The sequence below is a fragment of the Mus pahari genome, chromosome 7 (genome assembly GCF_900095145.1).
Source record: "Mus pahari chromosome 7, PAHARI_EIJ_v1.1, whole genome shotgun sequence".
Classification (NCBI taxonomy): domain Eukaryota; kingdom Metazoa; phylum Chordata; class Mammalia; order Rodentia; family Muridae; genus Mus; species Mus pahari.
The window spans coordinates 95,573,439-95,584,899 of record NC_034596.1 but is presented as its reverse complement, the minus strand read 5'-3'; the positions used below and the strand labels follow the sequence as shown (position 1 = coordinate 95,584,899).

Genomic DNA, 11,461 nt, shown 5'->3' with positions numbered 1-11,461 from the left:
GGTATTAGAAACAGCAACTGCTTTGTTTTTACATGCTGCCCAGTTTTGTTGGCGAATGCTTTCAGGTATGTCTTTGTGAGCACTTGTCTCTGGTGCGGGTTCAGAAAGATCCCAGTTTCTCACATACGTTGCTTCGGCCCGTCAGAGCAACATAGTGAGGCTGTGTCTCAAAAAGAAAACAAATTCATCTTAATCATACAGCACTGCATTTATCTTTGCACGCACTTCAAGATGTGTTTTGTTTATTTTGTTTAAAAAAACAAACAAACAAACCAGCCAAGGGCTATAGACTATCAGCTTTGATAACCGACGGAGAAAGGGAGTAGCCGCTGTCCTGTGAGTGCTCAGAGGGACCCCGGGGAGCAGTGCCACGCGTGAACACCGCGCCGAGTGTTTTAGACTTGCCCGGCCGGTGCGTGCCTCCCTGCATCCCGCCAACCTCGCAGTCCAAACGGTGTCCTCTCAGAAACCTCTCTATTGCAGGCCAAGGGAGGAGGAAGAGGAGGCGGCGGCCAGCAGCCCGCGCCCCCGGGGCCGACTGCAAAGGTCCGGGGAAGGCTCGCACGGCAAAGGGCGAGCTCCGGGATCAGAGGCCAGACTGGCGCCCGAAGCCGCCAACCGCCTCCACACCCCTTCCCCGCCCGGAGCCGAGGTGATGACGAATACAGAGTGCGACGGACGCACACGCAGCCCGCGCTTGCACGACAGTACGCGCAGTGCAGCGCGAGGGAGTCCCGGTCCGTCACCGGCGCGACTCGCGTCCCGCCTCCTCCGCTCCCGCCACCCCCGCAGCTCCGCGGCCGCCTCGGTGCGAGGCCTCCGCCGGAGCGAGGCTGCTGGCTCCTGCCTTGTCGCTTTAAATGGTGGGGCTTGCGGGCCGCCCCTGCCGCTGCTGCCTAGGTGGCCCCGCGCGCCGCTTTTGAGGGGCGAGTCAAGATGGCGGCGGCTTTGGCTCTGTGAGGAAGACGGAAGAGGCGGCGGAGTAGGGAAGGCGGCTTCTGAGAAGAGCCAGGGGTCCTCGGGCGGCCAGGGGCGTTCGGAGTCTCCCGGGAAGTGCTACCTCGCCGGCGTCGGATGCTTTAAGCGGGAGGAGCGGAGCGGGGACTCCGGCTGCAGCGGCTGGGCCGGGTACAAGGGAGGAAAACATGGCGGCGGCGGCCTGAGGAGGCGGCGGCGCGGGAAAGCGGCTCTGCGGAGGTCATGGTGGAANCCGGAGCGGGGCTGTGAACCGAGCCGCACCTCGTCGGAACGGCGGGCCGGTAGGCTGCGCGGTGCCGCGNGTTCCCTGTCGGGGCTGCTGGGCGGCCGCGCTCGCTCGGCCTGGACAATAGCGCCGAGGAGAAGGAGACGAGAGAAAGCGGCGGCCCGGGGCTCGGACCCGGGAGCGGGCCATGCGAGCGGCGGCGCNGCTCCGCGGCGGCCAGCGGTGGCACTGAGGTCCCGGAGTTCCCCGTTTGCNGCCGCCCGCCTTTTCTGGACACCGTCCCTGGGCCACCCGGGCGGGGCCCCCGGCCGGCACGATGACCGACACCCGACGGCGGGTGAAGGTCTACACGCTCAACGAGGACCGGCAGTGGGACGACCGGGGGACGGGCCATGTGTCCTCCGGCTACGTGGAGAGGCTGAAGGGCATGTCCCTGCTCGTCAGGGCGGAGAGCGACGGTAAGTGACCCTCACTGGCCCCTCTCTGAGCGGTGGCGCCCCGCCTGGGAACGCCACGGGGTACCCAGGTCCGGTGGAGAGCATCCGGGGTGTCTATCCTTAACCCGAAAACCTTGTGGCGTTGGCTTTTCGAGCAGAGCGGAGCACGTTGCGCCGTGCCGCCTTTCCAGTGCAGAAAGGTCGGAGACCTGGGATCCTCTGCCCGAGTGGTTTTTGCACCGTCGTGACCTTGAGAAAGGCATTTAACGAAAACGATCTGCACACACCCCCCCCCCTTAGTTCACCAATCTGTAAAGCAGACATGAAACCTTGCTTGGCGCTCATAAAGTTCATAGCTGTTGCACACTTTGAGAAAGTTCTGTTCTAGTGGGATTTTTGTTGCTGTTGTTGTTGTTATTGTTTTAAACGTTTTCCACTATATCTTTCAGATCTTAGGGTCGGCAATAAGGTCTACAAATCTGGCAATTCCACTAGACAGAGAAAATGCTGCTTTGGCTTGTGAGGACACACGTGTCTTGACCGGGGTTGGTTGTCTTTTTCACAAGAAAGGGAGATGATTATTATTGTTGTTGTTGTTTTGTATTTTGAGACAGGGCTTCTGTATGTAGCCCAACTATCCTGGAGCTTGCTCTGTAGACCAGGCTAGCCTCGAACTCAGAACTCTGTCTTCCTCTGCCTCCCCAGTGCTGGGATTAAAAGTGCTGCCACACCTGGCTAAGAAAGAAAGACTCTAGGTCTACTGTGGGAACTCGTGAACCTTTGGAACATTTTATTGCATGCTTTTCTGATTGTTAAGCGGATGGTCCTTAGTTGGTTCAGTTGGCTGGTGGGAAGAAGTATTTTTTTTTAACACTTGAATAGGTCCTTCTGCTTTCGCCTCCGTCTATTGAAACAGTCTTCAGTGTCCAAAGATCAGGTTGTTTGAAATAACGGTTTCACATTTTAAAATATTCCTTTCTTAAGGGTTTGCATTCTCTGAATTTCACTTATTGGAAGAAAATACACCTATTGACCAAAACTTTTCAAATTGCTTTTGGAGCAGAAGTTACCTTGTTGCATTAATTTGCAGTTTTACAGTTGAGAACTATTTGTAGCTGTTTCATGTCTGAAATATTGCAAGTTTATTTCAAAGATTTTTTTCCCCCCTTTTTGGACTATACTCAGAACTCATTCCACAAAAACTAAGATTTTCCTGTCTGTAGTTGAAGACTGTAGAAACATTGATTTGCATTGAAGAATGGTTAATTTGGAGTATAATTGTAAAGATACCCCAAATAAGTTACAACTGGTAAAAAGTTACTTTCTGACATGAAAGGCGGGCAGTTTCGGTGACTTGGAGACCAGCCTTGGTCTGAAAAAATTTTTTCTGATTACAATAGGTATATTTTCAGAGCTGGGTTCTTACTTGGCTGCTAATATACAAGTTGAATGTGTTTGTGACTGTCACGTAATCACCTCTGCATGTTTGTACATGTGGAAAACTTCCTTACAGTAAAGTGGAAATGTGGGTTTGGGGGTTAAGCTTATTGTGAGGATGGGCTAACTGGGAATGGAATCCAGACAGGGACTTGAGCATGCTAGGCACTACCACTGAACTGCCTCTAAGACCCAATGTAATCATGAGATTTAACTAGATGTAAGCTTGAATTTCAGAACTGATACATATAACCATACTTACACAGTGTGCTTTATTTGATTATGCAAAGATCCTTTTGGTTTATTGGAAAGAGTCTCCTGTAGTACCAGACTAGAATCAAACATTGTGTGTAGCCCAGAATATGGAAGTTCTGATCCTGTTGTCCCTATCTTCCCAGTGCCTGGGATCATAGGTGTACTACTTCATCCAACCTGTTTTGTTTTGGAGCTATGGCTGGCCTGCAACTCAAATCTATTCTCCTACCTGAGCCCCTCCCTGAGTGTTGGATTACTGCAAAGAACTACCACAGCCAGCCAGTTTTACAAAGACCTTTTGAAAGGATAAACATGTAGACTTACTGGGCGGTGGTGGCGCATGCCTTTAATCCCAGCACTTGGGAGACAGAGGCAGGCAGATTTCTGAGTTTGAGGCCAGCCAGGGTTATACAATGAAACCCTGTCTTGAAAAAAAGCAAAAACAAAAAACAAAAACATGTAGACTTAATGTCATATCATCTTAGAGGACCTCTTCTAAGAAGGTTTTGTAAAAGTCTGGTGTTATTATACCCTTTTATATTTTTACCACGTAGGAAAAAGCCTCTAAGCCCCTTCTTCCATTTGGAATTTTAAAGTTCTAATTTATTAGAACAGGTAAATTTATTTTTATTTTTATTTTTTTCTCCAGGAGGGAAAAGAGCTAAACGTAATTTAAATTTGAGTTATGTGGAGCGATAATTCCGAAGAATGGATTTAAGCTGGGTGTGGTACCTTACTCCTAATTCCACCACTGAGAAAGCAAGGAAGGAGAATCTCAAATTCAGGGATTACATAGTAAAACATTTTCACTAAACAACAAAGAAAAAAAAAATAGACTTGGAAAAGGTGTAGGATACTTGTGAAGAAATCTATAGTTTTATTACTAAAGCCATTTTTCCTCCTTAACAGATAAATTTCAAATAAGATTAGTAATAGATTAAGTTTATTGAGTACCTCCTATGTGCCAGGGCCTCTTTAAGCAATTCATTTGTATTTACAGACATAATTCTTAAAACCATTTTCAAATTTAGGTAATATAATTAGCCATGTCTTATAGGTAATTGCGAGTCTGAGGTGCTAAGTGTAGGTTGGTACAAGTTCAGCCTGGGGTGATGGTCTGTTATTTTAGTGAGAAATGTAGCCTACAACTGAAAGCACTTATAGCTATTTACAGTGAATGGAATCTCTTATGCTTTGGTCTCTTTAATGCTGTTTTATTCTTGACCTCAAGGATTATTTCAAAGAAAACAAAATTAAGTTTTACAGACTTTTTTTTTTTTTTTTTAATTTATTTATTTATTTGTTTTGGTTTTTCGAGACAGGGTTTCTCTGTGCAGCCTTGGCTGTCCTGGAACTCACTTTATAGACCAGGCTGGCCTCAAACTCAGAAATCCGCCTGCCTCTGCCTCCCGAGTGCTGGGATTAAGGCGTGCGCCACCACGCCCGGCACAGACTTTAATTTTGTTATAGGCAAATTTTCATGTATCCTAGGCTGGTCTCTTGAACTTGGCTATATAGTGAGGTTGCCCTTCAGTTTCTGATCCTGCCTCCATTTTTCTCTTGTTGAGATTACTTATGTTGTACCATAATGCTTTATGTGTGTGATAGTGGGGGTCAAACCCTAGGCTTTTATAAGGTGGGCAAGCACCAATTTATCCATGCTTTTATCCAGGCACTTTTATCCATAGGATAGTTCTATTTATATATTTATTTAGCTAGGATTGTGCCTGGCTGCTTCTCCTAGTTTGGATCACCCAATATTGTGCTGCTCTCTATTTTGTTACATATAATTGAGAAATCTTTTTCCTCCATTGTGGACAATGTAGACTTAAAAAAAAATACTTATTTTGTGTGTGTGTTTTGTATGTATGTGTGCCACATGTATGTCTGGTTCTGTTGAAGGTCAGAAGACCCTTAGACCTGGAATTACACTGTCGTGAGCTACCATGTGGGTTCTGAAAACTGAACCCCAGTCTACTACAAGAGCATCAGGGTCTCCTGTAGCCAAGACTGGTCTTGAATTCCTATCCTCCTACATTTATCTCCCAAGGGCGGGGACTACAGATATAGGTGTCTGCCATCATGCCTGGCAAAATGGGAAGTATTGGTTTTTCCAATAAAATGGATTATTGTCCAGTAGAAAATTAAATGGCATAAATTTATAGTCTTTCTTGTAAATGGAATGTTTGCGAAGCTTGAAGCAGAAGTATCTCTAGTTCTATACTAGCTTAAGCTTCACAAAAGACCCTTTCTCAAAAAAGAAGAAAAGGAAACTTAAAAAGTTATTGTGAATGGGCTTGACCTCTAGTAATTGTGTCCCCTGCCCCCTGGGGAAAAAGTCTTTCAAAAACATTGAATATGGTAATATTTCCCTCCTTTTTTCCATGAATCTGAGTTATTCAGCTTATTTGAAAATTTAGCAGTCTGGAAGTACATATGTATAATCAAAGTACTAGGGCTACATATTAAATTTTGGAACACAAAGCTGTCCTTAAACCCTTATGTCCACCTGCATTTGCTTCCTGAATATTGGGACTAAAGATGTGCACTACCACCTGACTTGACAAGACGCTTAATTTCTAACTTTTTGAAATACAGTGGTTTGAGCCCAGGGCTGTATGTGCTAAGCAAGTACAGTACATCCCACCCCTGAAATTTGTTGTTGTGTCCATCTGACTTCACAGTGATGTGTGGATGTGCTGCTCAGAGATGAGATTGGGCAATAGGTTCTCTCCTTTCACTGTGCAGGTCCTATCAATAGAACTCAGGTTGTCAGGCTTGGAGCTAAGTGCCTGCTGAGTTGCCTTATTGCTCACCGTGGAGTAAGTATGTATGTATGTATGTATGTATTTAATGTATAAGTGCTCTATGTGCATATACACCTGCATATCAGAAGAGGACATCAGACCCCATTATGGTGGTGAGCCACTATGTGGTTGCTGGGAATTAAATTTAGGACCTCTCTAAGAGTAGCCAGTGATTTTAACCATCTCCAGCCATGGACTAAGCTTTTGTGATGTGTTAATTTTCTTGTTTGACATCCCAGACTGTCTTAGTTATTTTTAAATTGCTGTGATAAAAACTCCATGACCAAGACAACTTAGACAGCTTGCTTGGGCTTATGGTTCCAGAGTGTTAGTCTATGATGGCAGAGTGAAGACATGAGGACAAGTAGCTGCAATAGCTGCCTGAGAGTTCACATGTTGATCCATCCACAAGCAGGAGGCAGAGAACAACACACTAGGAATGGTTGATGTGTCTTTTGAAATTCAAGAGCCTCCTCTCCTCCAATAACACCTCCAATAAGACCATACCTTCTAATCCTTTCTAGCAGTTCCACTAACTGGGGACTCAAGTATTCAAAGGTATGAACCAGTTTTGAGTCATGGGCATATTCTTTTTTTGAGACAGGGTTTCTCTGTGTAGCCCTGGCTGTCCTGGAACTCACTCTGTAGACCAGGCTTGCCTCAAACTCAGAAATTTGAGTCCTGCTCCTGCCTCCCGACTGCTGGGATTAAAGGCGTGTGCCACTACACCCAGCTATGGGCATATTCTTATTCAAACCATCATACGTGCTTTTCCAGGGTTTCTCTGTGTAGCCCTGGCTGTCCTGGAACTCACTTTGTAGACCAGGCTGGCCTCAAACTCAGAAATCCGCCTGCCTCTGCCTCCTGAGTGCTGGGATTAAAGGTGTGCGCCACCACGCCCGGTGACACCCCTTTTTTAAGATTAATCTTTTTATTTTATATGCTGAGTATTTTGGATGGATATGTACTATGCATGTTTGGTGCCAGAAAAGTCCAGAAGAGGGCATCAGATCCCCTGGAACTGTAGTTACAGGTGGTTGTGACACACCTTGTGGGTGCTGGGAAGTGAACTAAGGTCCTCTGTGGAAAGCAGTAAGTGCTCTTAACTGCCAAGCCATCTCTCCAGCCCCAAGCATACCCCCTTTTTTAGTGACGATAAGTCACTTTTTTTCTCTCAGGTTTTAAGATAGCTCTGTGTCCCAGCAACAATTTAGTGTTGTGCTTCATTTCCCTGTTAACTTGCTGGAGGATGTCAACCTTGCCAGTTTTAGAATTGAAGAAAAGCTAGAGATTTGACTTTCTCCATTCAGGGATGACTTCCTTACACATATTAGGCACATGTTTTATACTGAGCTATACCTTACCTTTAAAAGATGGCCTCTTCTCATAAAACGATGCCAGTGTTCTTTACTCTGGGTTGCTTGGACAGTATCAGGAATGGTGTTTGGAGTGGGCATGGTGGTGAACCCCTGTAATCCTAGTACTCAGGAAGCTAAGGCAAGAAAATGATTCTCAGTTTGAGGCTTCCCTGGCCTGTATTGAAATTTCTTTCAGCTCCTTCCAACTCACCCACCAAAAATGTTTTCCCCCTTCCTCCCTGATCTCTAAACTCTCCTACCTCAGCTTCTTAAGTATCTGGACTACCTGGCTTCAAAAATGGGATTCTTATGTTTAGTTTTTATGTAAGGTGATTATTACATTTATGAGGAGAGGGTACTGAGTGTGTGTGCTTACATGTGTGAAAAGGCAGAAGGGTCTCCTAATGACATGGGTCCTTGCTGAACTCAGGTCATTAAATTTGGCAGAAGCATATAGTCCTTTCACCAACCCGATTTTTAAGTTTTTCTGTTGTTGTTGTTTTAATTTTTAAATATTTCTTTTTTTTTTCTTTAAGATTTATTTATTTTATGCATACGAGTACACTATTGCTCTCTTCAGACACACCAGAAGAGGGCATCAGACCCCATTACAGATGGCTGCAACCCACCATATAGTTGCTGGAGGGACCTTTGGAAGAGCAGTCGGCCCCCTACTTTTAAGTTTTGTAAAGTATTTTTACACTTCAAGATAACTATCATCTGAGTCACTTGTGTAGAAGTTAAACATTGAATTCTGTTAATTGAGGCAGAAAGAAAAGGAGACATAGGAAAATATTAGAGATAGCACTGCTTACTGACTGCTGAGACTTGAATTGTGTGCTTGGGTAGTCTGTCTCTACCTGCCCTACAATTTAAAAAGACACATTTTTGGGTGGAAAGGGTTTTCCTTTTGGTTTTTGTTTGTTTTGGGTTTTGTGGCTTTGTTTTGTTTGTTGGTTTGTTTGCATTTTTGGCTGCTCTGATAAGCAGAGGCATTGGGCATCCATGTTTTCATGCCTATTCTAAGTCAGTATTTGTATTACATCTTGCCTACAGTGAGCATGTATTTGGCATGTATATTTAGTTGTCCAGGCTCTGTGTCAATAGTGTACTTGGAAGAGAAGTGCGTTTTAAAATTTGTGTATAACAGCTTTGTAGAAGTTAACAGTAGTAAATTAATCAATCTTAATAACTAAATGTGATAACTTATGCAAGTTTGAGTGCCATCAGCCAATGATGAAAATAGGTGATGGGATCTGAGTGTTATAGGAGCTGATCTAAATACTGTACCTTTAAATTTTTATTTTTGTTTTTATTTTTCATGGGGAGAAAAGGTTGTATTACCCTGGTGTGGTGTCTATGGAGGCTAGAAGAGGATATTGGATCCTCTGGAACTGGAGTTACTGGAGTTGTGAACCTCCTGATGTAGGTGCTAGGAACCAAATGTGGATCATCTGAGGCTGTGGTTCTCTACCTTCCTAATACTGCAAGTCTAATACAGTTTCTCCTGTTGTGGTGCCCCACCACCACCACCATAAAATTACTTTGTTGCTGCTTCATAACTAATTTAGTTACTGTTATAATGTGTACTTGATATGCAGGATATCTGCATATGACCCCCACATGAGTGGAGGCCCACAGGCTGAGAACCAGTGATTGGGGGGGGGCAGCAAACAATGAACTAGAGAGATGCCTCAAAGATTAAGAACGTTGGCTGCTCTTTCAGAGGACCTAGGATTCCTAGCACCTACATGATGGCTAACAACCATTTATAACTCCAGTTTCAGGGGATCCAGTGCCACCTTCTGGCCTCTGGATACCAGGCACACAGACAAACATAGGCAAAACACCCATCTATGTAAATTTTTAAAAAAGTTTTAAGGCAGGAGGTACTCATAACCACTGAGCCTTTTCTTTAGCCCCCATGATACACTTTTTAATGTTAATAACTTTTTGTGTATGTATGTTTTGTCTGCATGTTTTTTTTGTGCTGCCATATGCAAACAGAAGCCAGAAAAGGTCATTGGATCACCTTGCACTGGTGCTACAGACAATTGATAGCCACCATGTGTGTGCTGGTGATCAACCTGGGTCCTCTAGAAGATCAGCCAATGCTCTTAACCCCTGAGCCCCTGCTTCTGTTTGTTTTAAGGCCAGAGTGTTTGCTGTGTACCCAAGGCTGACCTCAATCTAGGTCCTTTTCCCTCTGTTTTTCTGTATGCTAGATTTGTAGACGTGGTCCATGACATCTGGCCATTAACGTGGTTTTTGGTGGTGCTTTGTTCGTGCTTGTGAAGCTGGTGATGGCAGTATTTTGGGAAAGTTGTGTTCCGTGGGGTTGAGGGGGCGGAGTTCATTCATGTTGTAACTAAGACAGGACCAAAACGCAACATTCATGTGCCACTTAAATCTAATAGGGTTAATGATGAAGATAGAGTTGGAAAAATTACAACTCTCAAGTTTTCAGCTTACCTCAACCCTCAGCACAGGCTTTGAAGCCAGTGCCTTGTGTGTGTTAGGCAGGTGTTCTACTGATCTATACCATCCCTAGCCAAAGAACTCTCATACTAACCCAGCTGCTTTTGTGGAGGGATATGAGATCCGTATAAAGTATACCTAGAAAGCTAAGTATGTGTGTACTAGAGGTTTAGAAGTGATGACAGTTTGCATGGAGTGTTGACTAAACAAGCAGTATCATGAACCTTATGCTTGTAATGTGGTGCTGGATCACCATTGTTAAAGCTTAACTTAATATTGTAAATGATTGTCAGTTTAAAAATCTTAAGTTATTTAGTGCTGGTGGTATACTAGATATTGGGATAGGCCCTTCACGTAACTTAAAGTGAATACCCATAACATTGGTTTCCTAACCACAAGTTTTAATGTTTTGAATCTTTGAATACTTTTTCAATGAGGGTTTTCCCTTCCACACTTAACAAGAAATCTAGGTGTGCAGGCAGGGGCCATGTTGTTTTGTTTTGCAGTTCCAGCTTTTTTGAGGTTACCAGGGGTTGAACTTAGGGCTTGTAAAGTACCGGCAAACACTGTATTGTTGAGCTACACAACAATAGCCTTTTTTGCTTGTCTTCCCCCAGCTCAAGATTTATTTATTTTCGTTATGTGCAAATTAATTCTAGTGCCATAAGAATCCTATCCCCTGGAGCTGGAAGTACAAGTAGTTGTGAATCTTGGGGTGTGTATGCTAGAAACCAACTCTGGTCCTCTGTAGAGGCAGTGCATGTTCTTAACTGCTGAACCAACTCCCCAGCCCATTCTTTTTACTTTCTATTTCGAGGTGAGTTTCTCTCACTTGCTCGCATAGGCCTTGAATCTGCCCTCTTTCTGCCTCAGCCTCCAAGTAGCCTGTTGTCACCAGCCTGGGTTTTATTTTTCTTAAATTATTCTTGAATTCTGTTATCAAGTCTCTATTATACTGAACAATAATGAGGAAAATAGCACTGAAGAGAGCATGAAACACCATAGTTTAAACTATGAACTCTAGAGCCAAACTATCTCATGTCTTATGCACATGCACACACAGACTCAGGAAGAGATTGGGCAACCCACAAGAGTCTGTTCTTCCTTCCATTATGTGAGCCCCAGGGGTCTAACTCAGAATGTCAGGCTTGGAGTTTGCTGGACCTCAAGAAAAAAAATAGTTTGTTTTTTAAAGATGTATTTATTTTATGTATATGAGTATATTACACACACTGGAAGAAGGCATCAGATTCCATTACAGATGGTTATGAGCCACCAAGTGGTTTGTTGCTGGGGATTGAACTCAGAACCTCTGTAAGAGCAGTTAATGCCATCTCTCCAGCCTGAAAAAAATATTTTTTTTTTTTTAAATTGTGGTTGTGCTCTGGTGTTTTTTTTTTTTTTTTTTTTTTTAAATATGTATGTATTATATGTAAGTGTACACTGTAGCTGTCTTCAGACACCCCAGAAGAGGGCATCAGATTT

General features: G+C 44.2%; 1 protein-coding gene across 2 annotated transcripts in view; it reads left to right on the top strand.

Annotated features, from left to right (window-relative positions):
• Positions 1 to 688: 688 nt before the first annotated feature.
• Ppp4r3a (protein phosphatase 4 regulatory subunit 3A) overlaps positions 689 to 11,461 on the top strand; it is a 48,440-nt gene continuing 37,667 nt past the window's right edge. For both annotated transcript variants that reach the window (XM_021201401.1, XM_021201400.1), the window contains exon 1: positions 689 to 1,662. In XM_021201401.1, the coding sequence (XP_021057060.1) occupies positions 1,521 to 1,662 (142 nt within the window). In that variant the 5' untranslated portion in view covers positions 689 to 1,520. The remainder of the gene's footprint in view (positions 1,663 to 11,461) is intronic.